This window comes from Leopardus geoffroyi, chromosome C2 (assembly GCF_018350155.1).
Source record: "Leopardus geoffroyi isolate Oge1 chromosome C2, O.geoffroyi_Oge1_pat1.0, whole genome shotgun sequence".
Classification (NCBI taxonomy): Eukaryota; Metazoa; Chordata; class Mammalia; order Carnivora; family Felidae; genus Leopardus; species Leopardus geoffroyi.
The window spans coordinates 18,729,338-18,743,896 of record NC_059333.1 but is presented as its reverse complement, the minus strand read 5'-3'; the positions used below and the strand labels follow the sequence as shown (position 1 = coordinate 18,743,896).

General features: G+C 40.4%; 1 protein-coding gene across 8 annotated transcripts in view; it reads right to left on the bottom strand.

Annotated features, from left to right (window-relative positions):
* The window catches only part of LOC123610674 (amyloid beta precursor protein), a 278,796-nt gene that overhangs the window by 56,871 nt on the left and 207,366 nt on the right, over positions 1-14,559 (bottom strand). For all 8 annotated transcript variants that reach the window (XM_045501571.1, XM_045501578.1, XM_045501576.1 and 5 more), the window contains 2 exons: positions 8,226-8,354; positions 6,983-7,082 (listed from right to left, as the gene is read on the bottom strand). In XM_045501571.1, the coding sequence (XP_045357527.1) occupies positions 6,983-7,082; positions 8,226-8,354 (229 nt within the window). The remainder of the gene's footprint in view (positions 1-6,982; positions 7,083-8,225; positions 8,355-14,559) is intronic.

Here is a 14,559-nt window from a genome sequence, read left to right as displayed (position 1 = left end):
AATCAAAACCGTGTCATATTGTAAGAAGACAGACATACAGAGCAAAGGAATGGAATTGAGAGTCAAGAAACAAACCCAGGGGTGCCTGTGTGGCTCAGTCCGTTGAGCATTTGACTTTCGGTTTCGGCTCAGGTCATGATTCCAGGGTTGTGGAGTCCTGAATTGGGCTCCATGCTGAGCATACAGCCCGCTTGGGATTCTCTCTGCCCCTCCCCCTCCTCGTGTACACTCTCTCTAAAATAAATAAAATAAAATAAAATAAAATAAAATAAATATAAAATCTACCTAATTGAGAAGTCATTCGTTAAGAAAAATGAAGAGTGTGAGTCGAATAAGTTGATAGCTCTCTCTCTCTCTCTCTCTCTCACTTTCTCTTAGGATTTATTTTCTCCTTGATTCCCTTCCTTGACTAACAGTTATACATATAAGGATACTTAAAATTCTCAGTGCAAATGAATGTCCCATTCTGTTGGTTTGGCAAGTGCTATAAATATTCTATTTTAAACTTAGACTACTTTGGATTCATTAAATCCCAAAATCAATAGGTTTGTTAGGGGCAGAGAATGGAAACACTGTCTTTGAAATAAACATGCTGAATTTTTCCCAAAGAGTAGAACATTTTATCAAGAGGCCACAGTAAAATTGTAATAATAAATTAGAAGCATTCTTTCATTAGCACTAGTTTCTTGGTCTCCTGCCACATATTTCAATCCTACCCCATTCACTGTGGATTTATTCAGCCAGAGATCCTTCCAACATCTGTTTTATAATAATACGTGTTTTTATTAATTTTGAATGCTAAAAGGAAAAAAACAATCCCAGGGTATGAAACAATTATGCCTTCCTTTCCCCTTTCCTTCCGACTGCCTTTCTCATAAATTGGTTATCACCGCGTTCTGCGATACAGCCATCTCTCAGTTGTGAGCCCCAATAGTTTTAGCCTTGAGGTAGCTGCAAAAGGAAGCACGTTTGATAAATAACCTCAGAACTGATAGAAAAGGTAGAAAAGAATCCTTTTAGCACAGACTTAAGGAAGATTACAAAGGGCAAAAAAACCCAACCATTCTGAGATAGCAATTTGCCAACGTGAAGGTTGAGCTGAACAGCAGAGGTGAAGGGACTCTGCCTTTTGGGAGGGTTAAAAGACAATTAAAACAGAATGTGGACACTCAAGAGGGTGCATATTTTCATTAAAATATGGATTCTATCATTTGCTGAATGAAAAGCAAAGTCCTAAACAGCTATTTTAAATGAATGAGGGGATTTTTTTTCCCGTCTACAATGTCTTAAGCCCTTTTTTTTGCAATAAAACTTCATACTTTGCATGCAGATGACTTTTTTTAAAGGGAAAACATTAAGTAATATATGGCTGTGCCTGGGAACTTGCACATAATAATTCAAACCGAACTGAAAAATTGTTATAAAATAATAAGAAAAGAAGCTTTTATAAAACTAAGAGGGCCATTTTGATAATCCTACTTACTGGGGAAGCAAATCAAATAAATAGCCTCAGACTCTGATCGACAGGAGAATCAAACCAGACAACATACTTAGTAAGTTGAGTGTCAAAGTATGTGAATTGGACAGATAACCAAAGAGCAGAGGGTCATGGAAATTATATCAAATTGCTTTGATACTTTTGCCAACTGCACCCAGTTTGTTGGCTTGATCATTTACAGCCACAGAGGATGCTGAAGCCAAGGAAAGAGATTTGTTTGGTGCAACACTGTTAGACGCTAAGGAAGGAGCTCAGGGTGGGTCTTTAGGGTTATGAAGGACTCCATCTGATCAACCTAAGTGAAGGAGCATCTATCTTCAAGCCTGGGGATTTGCTTCAACCTTGTCTACAATTACTAGTACCTATAAACACCAGGTCCTCTGTTAGATCCTAAGGATGCAAAGAAGACCAAGACGTGTCCGGGAAGAGGATGTGGGGTGGGTAGACATGTAAACAAAGAATTAAATACCAAGTGGAGTGTTAGAGGTGGATACATGGTGCTTTAGACGCTGTGGTTAAGTAGAAGAAAATTCTACGTGAGAGAGGAGAACGGGTAGCAGAGAAAGCATGAATGTTGGACTTGGGTAGACCTTGGGTCCAACGTCACCATCACCACTACAATCTGTAAGGACAAGTTAGCAACCTCTCTCTAAGGTTCGGTTGGTTTTTGCAACTGCAGACGGTGGATGCTATCATTGAATTCATCAGTGTTGCCGCTAGCTCCCATGCTGCATTTGGGTGAATTACAAGAAAGCTCTGCTTCTTCAAGTGGACATGGCCCAACATCAGAGGGCTTGGCTCTGTGAGTGGGATGCAGAATGTCAGCTGTACTCTTCACTTAAACCACCTGCCGCATCTGTATGTGGTGGCCCTGGACCTCAAGGGTGAATGTTCACAAACAACTTGGACTGTCAACATCATCCTAACACATACACATTAGTTTGCTACATGGCTGTCACTCAACTACCAGCCCTTCTCTCTTGCTCCCTATACACTAGTCAAGGTTTTATAGGAGCATGGACATTTCAGTTGAGTATTGAAGGATGCCATTTTTGAAACAAGGAAGAACCATTTACAGGTCTTGAGAATGGTAAGAAATCATGGCTGCAGGGGAGGAAGGTGTCATGGATAAATACAGGTCAACTGGGAGAACCCATAATGGAGACTGTAGTATGAATCAATTTCAAGAGAAATACAGTGATTTCTTCCTTATACACACTGGCTGAAGTGCGAGCAATGTGTGGGATATTCTGATAGTCTGGGATATGTTACTGGGATTTAGTGGAGAGGCTGTTGCTAGACCAAGGGATTTGGAATTTCCTGGGGTTAACAGTGAAATAGCACAGACAGAGCGGATTCCTCAGGAAAGCAAAATGGCGAACAAGGCCAGAGCCGAAATCACTGGCATGATGAATGCTACGGTCCAGTCAGTCACTTTACCGTTCGTACAAATTTCATGCCAATCCATGCCCTTCCCTTCTTTCTACTATGGCTAGTTTCTTCCTCATTTTTGTTCCTATCAGAGAATTCTACTCTAATGGGAACATAAATTTAGTGAAACAGATACAGCTGTGTCACTAAAGCTTCCAGGAGTTCCTGAGACTGGCAAAAACCCTTCAAGAGCACCTGTTTTCCTTATTTAATAAAACTACTGTATTTTTTCTCTAGATATTTTACTGCATTAAACATGTCCTAATTGTCCACATTCATAAGCACAAACTTTTATACAGTAGGCATGCATTCATAGGTACTTCCAATCTCGCTTTGCCAGTGGATCTAAATTTTAGTATCCTTCTTACTTGCACAGAACTGGCTCTAAATCTAAAATTTGACTATATAGGGGCTCCTGGGTGGCTTGGTCGGTTAAGCATCCAACTCTTGGATTTGGCTCAGGTCACAATCTCATGGTTCATGGGTTTGAACCCTGAGTCAGGCTCTGTGCTGACAGTGTGGAGCTTGCTTGGAATCCTCTCTCTCTCTCTGCCCCTCCCCTGCTTGCTCTCTCTCTCTCTCTCAAAAAATAAATAAACATTTAAAGTTTGATTATATTAAAAATGCAAGTCAGACTAATGACAAAGACTATCCGAAATTATTAGAAAGAGTACAAGAAATAAACTGGAAGAAATCTATGAAGATCCTATTTAGAAAGTAGGCTAAAAACCAAACAAAAACCAACCCCAACAACTTCTACCGTGGGAAATTTAAAACTTTTACAAAAGGAAAGAGAATACTACGAAGGGCTCCCACTCTGCTTAAACAGATTAGCACTGTTGCCGACCTTCTTTCTTTCTTTTTTTTTTTTTTTTCAACGTTTATTTATTTTTGGGACAGAGAGAGACAGAGCATGAACGGGGGAGGGGCAGAGAGAGAGGGAGACACAGAATCCGAAGCAGGCTCCAGGCTCTGAGCTGTCAGTACAGAGCCTGACGCGGGGCTTAAACCCACGAACTGTGAGATCATGACCTGAGCTGAAGTCGGTTGCCCAACCAACTGAGCCACCCAGGCGCCCCTAAAAGTGAGTTATTTTTAAACCTTCCTTCAAATGAAGAAGATAACTAAGCTCAATCCAGAAAAGGCATTCTCCCCAGGGTGCTCTCTTCCATAGCTTTGATACTGGGAGCTCTAATCGGAGGTAAATAGGTCTACTTCATGGACATTCATTAAGGCAAACGCCTTGTTCTACAGAAAACAGCCATTTAAAAATGGAAGCAAGAAGGATTTTTTTTTAAAAGATTATTTTAGGATTTGATATCTAGTACATTTAGAAGGACAATTTTTTTTTTTTTTTTAAACAACATGCTCATAATCCAACTTCAGAGTTGAGGCTTGTTTTTTTGTAAGAAAAAAAAAATCCCACGATTCTAAATTATGTGAATATCCTCCCTGTCAACTGAGATCTGAAGTTCACTGTATTGCCCTATTCTTGGGCATTTTGCAACACTCAAGATAGCTGAATCACCATCTGTTCTGTGGAAGTGGAACTCATGAGTGGCCACTGTTTTCAGTAGCATTTTGCTGAATAAAAAGCTCTGATAATTTAGTGACAAAGAGTCCACCATAATTACTGGGTGAGGTCATTAACTTTCTAATCCTTTGCAATAGCTTATTCCCCTATAGTTTGGTATTACTAACAGCATCTCAGTTGAAGACACGTAAGAAAATAAGCTTATTAAGACAGGTATAAGGCAAAAATGCATTCATCCAGAAGATCTGAACTCCACTTCATTAAGAGTGATGATTTCTTTGATTTTGTCCCTTCTACAACTTATTGGAGGACTTTCTTATGTTTATTTTTTTAATGTTTATTTTTGAGAGAGAGAGAGAGAGAGAGGGAGCTAGTGAGCTGGGGAGGGGCAGAAAGAGGGAGACACAGAAACCAAAGCAGGCTCCAGGCTCCAAGCTGTCAGCACAGAGCCCGATGAGGTTCTCGTACCCATGAACCGTGAGATCAAGTCAGACGCTTAAGCAACTGAGCCACCCAGGCATCCTTGGAGGACTTTTTTCTTTTTCTTTTTTTTTTCTTTCTTTCCTTCTTTCCTTTCTTTCTTTCTTTCTTTCTTTCTTTCTTTCTTTCTTTCTTTCTTTCTTTTCTTCTCTTTTCTTTTCTTTTCTTTCTTTTTAAATGTATAATTTTGAGAGAAAGAGACAGAGCATGAGTGGGGAAGGGACAGAGAGAGAGGGAAACACAGAATCCAAAGCAGACTCCAGGCTCTGAGCTGTCAGTACAGAGCCTGATGTAGGGCCTGAACCCACGAACTGAGAGATCATGACCTGAGCTGAAGTCAGACGCTTAACCAACTGAGCCAACCACGCGACCCTGGAGGACTTTCTTATACTTCCTCAACACACAGTATTTAAAGGTTCCTTCCAATTTTCTATCCCCAAATACATCTAACAAGAATACTCATTTCTTTTAGAAATATAATAGCATGAAAGATTAATTGGAAAGCCTGTCTTCAATCCATGTTCTACATTAAAAACTCTCCGGACTGTCCTCTTAAGATCTTGGTCAACATTGACTTGAGTAGAAGTTTAGAGAACACTATCACGAAGTCTCTTTTTTAACCATGTAGCCTGAAGGATACTTGAATCCATCTGTTAACACACAGTATGAGCAGACCGCCATCACCTGATACATGCCGAATACTTGAGAGCAATACACACAATATTTACAAGGCAGGACTGAGCTAGAAAACAAAGAGTACAATAGGATTGGCACGAAATGTAACAAAGCAAGCCAAGTGGTGTTTCAGGCACTTTTACAGGAGGAATCCCTGTAATGGGTGTACCCATCTACAACGTCCTGAGTGTTCTGATTTCAGACAACCTACCTCTATTTCCAACCCAATTAACAAAGGGCAGGTTTGTTATGGACAGGGACATATTGCTTATTTCCTGACAGTTTATGGACCAATCCCCAGGACACATATATTTCCTTTAGATTGAAAGATTCATTAACATAACTGCCATCTATGGGCTTTTGCGTGGTAAAGCCAAACAAATATGGGCATTCGGCGGGGGCGGGGGGTGGGGGGCGGGTTATGGAGAATGATATTATGCGATACTTTACTCCCCTTTTTTTTTTTTTTTAATTTTTTTTTTTTCAACGTTTATTTATTTTTGGGACAGAGAGAGACAGAGCACGAACGGGGGAGGGGCAGAGAGGGAGGGAGACACAGAACCGGAAACAGGCTCCAGGCTCTGAGTCATCAGCCCAGAGCCTGACGCGGGGCTCGAACTCACGGACCGTGAGATGTGACCTGGCTGAAGTCGGACGCTTAACCGACTGCGCCACCCAGGCGCCCCGATACTTTACTCCCTTTCTAAGAAAAACAAAAATGTGAAAACGCACTGATTTGAAATATTAAATATGACGTTAGGAAAACTAGGGACATAAAAGACAGTGGACACACAACGCCAATTTCCTGGTTTTCATGACGTATCATAGTTCTGTCAGATGTTACTGTTGAGGAAGGGGGGTGATGTGTATACCGGACCTCTCTGTATTAGTGTTCCATGAGTGTGTGATTATGTCAAAATAAAGGCTTCATTAAAGATGAGAGGCACATATTTACTGAAGTTTAAACAACAACACGGTTCAGAGAACACACATGGCCATTGGGGGCGGGGCGTCAGAAAGAACGGTCACTGAACTTCCATGTCAGAAGACACGGTTTTGTGCTCTTGCTCTACTACGGAGGACATGTGACACAGGCCAGTAAGTTTCTTAAATTCTAGGTTTGAGCTCTTTCACCCATAAAATGGAAATATCATGCCCACGTGGAAGGTTATGATTAGTTCTTTCCCCCCTACCCCCCGCCCTGCCCCGCGAGATCTTTCACTGTGAAAGGGAAGTCTGCTCTTTTTCCTTCCATAGATCAGAGCACTGGCGATTCCTGCTGCAGACGAACTCAGTTACCTGATTTTCTCCTACAGGAGAGAACTATGTTTAAAGGTTCGGCATGAAAAGAGCAGCTGACTTACCAACTTCATCCTGAATCTCCTCGGCCACGGCAGGCACATTGTAGAGCAGGGACAGAGACTGGTTCATGCGCTCGTAAATCACACGCAGATGTGTCATAACCTGCGACAAAGGGAAAAGTTTTTTCCTCACCGAGCACCACAGATAGATACAAATTTCCAAAACAAAACTGACAAAATGCTGGAACTTGTGACCTAAAAGGGCATTCTTATTTTTCTTGTTCTTCCATTTTTTTATTCTCTAACTTCAGAGCTGTTTTCAAGTTCCTATTGTATTGTATGCTTGGAGCCATAAATTACAAGGCCAACTGAAAAGAGCATTTCTGCCTAACACTGATTCCTAATATTTAGACTCCCTAAATAACCCCAATGCTCTAATTATATTTCTGCACAAATTTTCCAAAAGATAGGAACACATTTCAATTTGACTGGATCTTTCTCTTCCCCCCTTCCTTCCTTTCCTTCCTCCCTCTTTTTCTTTTTTTTAGTTTTTTTTTTCAACGTTTATTTATTTTTGGGACAGAGAGAGACAGAGCATGAACGGGGGAGGGGCAGAGAGAGAGGGAGACACAGAATCGGAAACAGGCTCCAGGCTCTGAGCCATCAGCCCAGAGCCCGACGCGGGGCTCGAACTCACGGACCGCGAGATCGTGACCTGGCTGAAGTCGGACGCTTAACCGACTGCACCACCCAGGCGCCCCTCCTCCCTCTTTTTCTATCGATCGATTGATCGACCTACCCACCTACCTACCTGTTTAAAATTCTTCTATTTCAGGAAATGTAAAATTTCAGATTGCCAGAGGTAGATTTCATCTGTCAACCATTGGGAATGTGAATAAAACACATTATTACAAGGGCTTCACCTAGGCTCCCATTTATATCCAAGCACTGTGGTAGCAGTGGAATTTATGATTGCCCGTCACAATCTAATTGAACCAATTTTAGAGGTTTCGGTTAATACAACTTTGGTTTTCTTCACTTTAGTCATCAGAGTTTTAAATGGATCCTTAAGAATCGGCACCATGGACACTCAGGATTTTTATATTCCTTATTATTTTCATAAATCAGGAAACGTCAAAGCCCATGTTGGTGTAAGACAAGCCTGTAGAATTTACCAGGTATTAAAGAACTCTTGCTACAGAGGTCAAGCGCCCACAAGTACTCAGGGAATACCTTGGGATCTAACTCAAAGAGCAAGGCCACTGTGCTATCAACGTTGCACATGATGACCACACTCAGTGCTCACCTGGGACCGGATCTGAGCAGCTTTCTTTGGGTCCACCATGCGTACGTGTTCAAAATGCTTCAGGGTGTGTTGCCTGTCCTTCTGTTCAGCGCGGACATACTTCTTTAGCATGTTGAACACATGACGAGGCTGTTGTGAAAAAAAAAAAAAAAAAAAACCCACACCTTTCAGGTCTGTGCAAAATACTGCTTCTTCCAGGGGCTCTGGGTCAGCGGTCCCACGAACTCATCCCATCATGTGAAAGGATTATGAGTCATCTTTTTGCAATTTTCCCACTACTTTCTTAATGGGTAATTACTTAGTTGATTGGCCATTTTTCATTTTGACAAGAGCATTTAGCATTCGGCATACAGGATGACTGTCCTTAACCAACATTTTCTTTTTAAATTTTTTTTTTTTTTTTTTTCAACGTTTATTTATTTTTGGGACAGAGAGAGACAGAGCATGAATGGGGGAGGGGCAGAGAGAGAGGGAGACACAGAATCGGAAGCAGGCTCCAGGCTCTGAGCCGTCAGCCCAGAGCCCGACGCGGGGCTCGAACTCACGGACCGCGAGATCGTGACCTGGCTGAAGTCGGACGCTTAACCGACTGCGCCACCCAGGCGCCCCAACATTTTCTTTTTAAATGGCAGTATACTGCTACAGAAAGAGATGATTTTTATTTTTATTTATTTATTTATTTTTATTTTTATTTTTTTTTAATTTTTTTTTTTTCAACGTTTATTTATTTTTGGGACAGAGAGAGACAGAGCATGAATGGGGGAGGGGCAGAGAGAGAGGGAGACACAGAATCGGAAACAGGCTCCAGGCTCCGAGCCATCAGCCCAGAGCCCGACGCGGGGCTCGAACTCCCGGACCGCGAGATCGTGACCTGGCTGAAGTCGGACACTTAACCGACTGCGCCACCCAGGCGCCCCAATGATTTTTATTTTTAAGAGAGAGAGAGAGAGTATGTACAAGGGGGGGGGGGAGAGGGGCAGAGGGAGAGAGAAAGAGAATCTTAAGCAGGTTACATGCTCAGCGCAGAGCCTGATGTGGGGCTCGATCCACAACCCTGGGATCATGACCTGAGCCAAAATCAAGAGTCGGACGCTCAACCAACTGAGCCAGCCAGGTGCCCCAAAGAGATGGTTTTGGAGCTGTAATATTTACGTTAGGTCCCTCCCCTCTCCCCAACCAAATATATAGGGGCATATGTAAGACTACATTTCTACATGTGTAGTCTTAGTGGTTATCTCCATAGTAACACTGCACAAATAACCCCATCACCAGTAGCGTATAAAATACAATAATCAAGATGAGAAAAATAATAGACAACTTAACCACTACTAATTTGTAGGCCAAGGAATAACTCACAAGCTTTCAGGCACGTTAGCTTCCCAGGAGAAAGGCCAATGTGACAATGTGAAACTGTAGTTATTTTACTTTGAAATGTAATTAAATTCTTTCTATGCCATCAGATTCTAATTCTTTCAGCAACAATTAAGTTTCTTAGGTGCTTTTTTTTTTTCCTGATTGGTTATATTTCATTTTTACTCTAGAGTTACTTGAAAACATTCATCCTAATAAAAAAAGGACAAAGGCTCCTTTGCCTGCAATGATTCCATTGCTATGTGTATTCTACTATAGAATCCTACTATGTGATTTTGTGAAGTGATTTCCAAAGATACACATTTCTTCTTCATTAAAACAAACAAACAAGCAAACGAACCCTATGAAAGTTCATGTCAGGAATAGAATTTTCGCCATTTGGGCAAACCCAGTTATTACTAACCAGGTCATGGGCACCTTGAAAACTAGCTGGAAGGTACAGAATTTATTTCCAGAGATGGTATGTTGGGAGTAGGGTGAAGGCTGTAGTATTTTATGGGATGTCCCTGCCCTTCTCCTTTGGCTGAGTTAGAGGTCACCTCCCCGATATCCCGGGGAGAAGTGGTATCCTTTTTTTATACCCCACAAAATGCTACATATATCTCCATTATTGCACTTACCACAGTCTATTAAATTACTTTTCTTGTATTTTCTTTTTAAAGTTTACTTATTTTGAGAGACAGAGAGACAGAGAGAGAGAGAGAGAGAGGAAAAGAGAGAGAGAAACCCAAGAAGGTTCCGCGCTCTGCTCTCAGCACAGGGCCTGACGTGGGGCTGCATCCAACAAACCAGGAGATCATGACCTGAGCCAAGATCAAAAACCAGATGCTTAAGTGACTGAGCCACCTGGGCGCCCCCAATTACTTATGTTTCTGATTGCTTTCTTGAACTGTGACATCTTTAAGGGCCGGATTTGGTCTTTCTTTATCAGGGATCACACAGCACCCAGTGCCTGATGCAGAGAGGGTACCTTGTACTTGCTTGCTTTAGCTGTCTGCAGGCCACCTTCCTACACTTAAGAAAGGAAACAAATACAATAAAAAGAAAATAAGCCTGTGCTCATCTGCCTTATTTCTTTCATCCTACAAGAAGCGTATTTCTCCATAATTCCAAAAAAAGGCAGATATCACAGCTAGCAACATAGCTTTTGGCAATGCATCATTGTAATTCTCATTTGTACTCTGAAGTCTAGTTGAATCTACAAATCAGAGAATGATCTTTTAAACCCCAGAGCAGAAAAGTAATAAAAGAGATAAAAACTGACCAGCTACATTGATTATATATATGTACATATGTGTGTGTGTGTGTGTGTGTGCGTGTATGTATATATTTAAAAGACGATTCGTTTAACGGCAGGATATTATTGAATGTAATGGATACTTTATATGCAGGATTGTGCAGTCAGGATATTACAAACCCTTGATTCCCTTGCTTGTTATTTAACACCAAGGCCTTTAAAAAACTCCCTCTAGGAGGGAGGCAAACCATAAGAGACTCTTAAATACTAAGAACAAACTGAGGGTTGATGGGGGGTGGGGGAGAGGGGAAAGTGGGTGATGGGCATTCAGGAGGGCACCTGTTGGGATGAGCACTGGGTGTTGTATGGAAACCAATTTGACAGTAAGTTATATTTAATATAAAAAAAATAAATAATTCCCTCTATTTCTATCACGATGATCCCTCCAAGGCTGGAGACAGAAAGGATCTAATTGCATCTATTCACAATGTCCCTGCCCCTGATGTGTGCAAGCTGACTGACTGCATGTGCTTTCTTAGCTCTATTGCATTATTTTCTCTTGAAAAGGCTTCATTGTTTTGAGGAAAATGGAAATTTTTTTTCTTTTAAAGAGTTCATATAAGAAAAAATACTTCAATTAAACATAAGGATTGCTTTCTTATAACCTTCTTTCCTTCTTATTTATTTTGCAGCCATTCACCTATGAATGTTTCTATAAGGCATTTTGTCTTGAAACGCCAGTCACCAAAGAGCGTGTGCACCAGAAATATAAAGGCGCCACACTGGCCTTGTCATTACTGCATTAAAGCCGAATCTCAAATTGGACAATGGAGGGGTAACTTCTGACAGCTAACATTTGGGTCTCCCCTTTTTCTTCCACTATCGCCCAAAACAGCATACATTCCCACTTGCAAATGATTACTGTTAACATGAATTTTAAAATGAATTTCAGAGTCCCCCATATTATCCAGGCCTCAAATTTTTCTTCTGTGCAATTCAGATAAGAGTATCTTTCATACAGAGTACACTGAGTATTAACCACGTTCTGTGTTAGCTGTCGAGGGTAATGCTTAGTTCACAGCAGGTGCACAGTACACATCTATTTCTTCCACTCAGTCCTTGCCTCCAATGCCCAGCCCCTTTTCTTTCCTCTAAGCAGTAACAGCTCAACACTTATTGGCTATTTATATGAATGAGTGAGACCATGTGCTTTATGCATAGTAACTCACCAAATCTTCCTATCAACCCTATGGCTGGGGTTTTATCATAGATAAAACACAGCACAAAGAAGGTACAGGGTTATATGGCTGGTTACCCAGCTAGTTACAGAGCTAGTCCGTGGTATAGTGAGAACAGAGAGTCTGGCTCTGGCTCTTAACCCTGTTCTCCCGATCTGCTATGTGATCATGCCTTTCAAGGCAACTCTAACATGGGTCAAGCTAAAAATAATTCCAAAAGCAACTTGCATAGTTGAATACAGAGAGAAATAATTGAGTGGTTAGAAATGAGTCTGTTCTAGGAGTCCTCGCCTAAATCTCTAGTGCTTATAAGCTCAGATGATATTCTTTGGGGACATGATCACACCCACTCTTATCATTGTGCAGAAGACCATCCAGATTTAGCTTATTCGGTCTCTCAACTGCTGTTCCTGCTTTCTGGCACTCCATTTTCAGCTACTGTGTCAGATGTAGGGAGGTGAAATGGCAAGACAGGAATGTCCTTTCTCAATTTGTTTAGGATTACTAGAAAACGATTAAAGGTATTAGTTAAAAGTTAGGCTTTTATGACACGCACAGATTCTAGTTCTCAATCCATCCTTCCTTATCGCCTATTAAGATGGAAAATTAAATGGTTATTGTGTTCACATGTTTAAAATTGCTTATCTTATTTAACACCAACATTTCTTCATTTCAGAAATATATTTCTAACTTCCCCCAACAAATCCCTAGAGCTTGACAATGAACCAGAAGCACACCAGGATCTCATGATTCCCCAAGGCCTCAGCATGGCTTGCCCTCACTTTACCAGGAAACAAAGCTCCGGCAAGAATAATGAGCCCTAAGAGCCCATGGTAAGCTATGACCTCATCATTGTTTATATGAGCTCAGACACACATTGTGTGTGTGTGTCTAATATAAACATAAGCCTTTTTCTGCCTAATGCCTACGCCTCGGGACATGAGATAATTCAGGAAGACATTACCATGCCCCTCAATAAATGAATTACATGGTTCTGCTCGGTTGATGCATCCATGCAAACACATTTCTAAGAATCGTGCTTAGAAATGAAAAAAAAAAAATCAGATTAGCTCTTATGTTGGAACAGGCAGATATATCACACCAAATAAAATGGTGGTTATGTCTGCACCTGAGAAGCAAGTATCATTCTTAGGTAACAAAGAAAAACATTAACATTTCTCTATGCTTTTATATCTTTCATTTGCTTTAAGTTAAAAAAAAAAAAAAAAGCCAAAAAGGGCGTTGCCTTGGTATATGATTCATTGCATATTTTAATCAAAGAAGTAATTGCTTTTACCACTTTTAGCCAGAATACAGAATTACCAAGGATTAAAACTAGTTATTTCTAGAGATGTACCATCCATGCATTTCAGGATAAAAGGGAATCTCTTGGGGGTTTATTTCATTATGCTAAGACAAAGATAAGTTTCTTAAAATTGTAATTAAAAACACAGTAATATACAAAAATAAGAGAAAAAAAAACATCTCTACAGAAATGTATTCTCTTAAAGTAAATGATTCTACTATTGTCACAATAGTTACATTTATGACAAGATTGTTCGGATGATTAGAAATACGAGCGTAAGAATTCAGTGGTTCAAACATATTCACAGGAAACAGAGTGTAAGGAACCTGTGTTTAACCTCTATGCATTTACTTCCAATCATTCTCAAGTCTTTAAATCTTCCGAAACTAGTAAATCACGTTATTTTTCCTGACAAATTTCCCTTATTTCACAATTTACATATTGTACATATAAATACTGCAATCTGATTACACTGGCATAGGATGGCTGATCTTATTATTAAAATTTATAGCAAAGAGCAGAGAAAATAAAAGGAAAAGATCTGCCCCGGGGGGACTAATTACATCCAATCCGTTTTTATCGTCACTATTGTTTCTGGGTGTTTAGCCCATAACAACAAAGTGTCTATTTGCATCTGATGTGACACTTTTCAGTTTGCACTAAATTCACTTCACTATCACAATGCATTTTCAAAAATCATTTCAAAAAGAATTTCTTAACGGATGGAGACTGGGCATTACTAAAATGGATTAGATTTAACCTAAAATAGAAGATTTATCTTTTGGAACGTTAACCATTTTCTTTTCTTGGAACAAGAGCATAACTCTGGCTGCCGGCACAGATCCTGGCACAATTTGGTTGCTAAAAATGTTTGTTAATTAAATTATCAAATAACCTAGACCTAATTGTAATTTCACGCGTGGTTCCAGTAACAAAATCTATCCTTCATGGTATCTGAGTTGATAATAAGCATCTCTCCACTAAGACGCACTCCCGATTTTCATGAGACATACTCATTTTTCAACCCCACTTGACCTATCTATCCAGTATGCTGGAGTCCTTTAGAACGTTGTTTTAACGAGGTACACTTCCCAGAAAATATTTCATGCACTCCATGGCACGTTCAAACTAATATCAACAAGAATTCATCTCATTAATTTCAAAAGATGACATAGCTCGTCT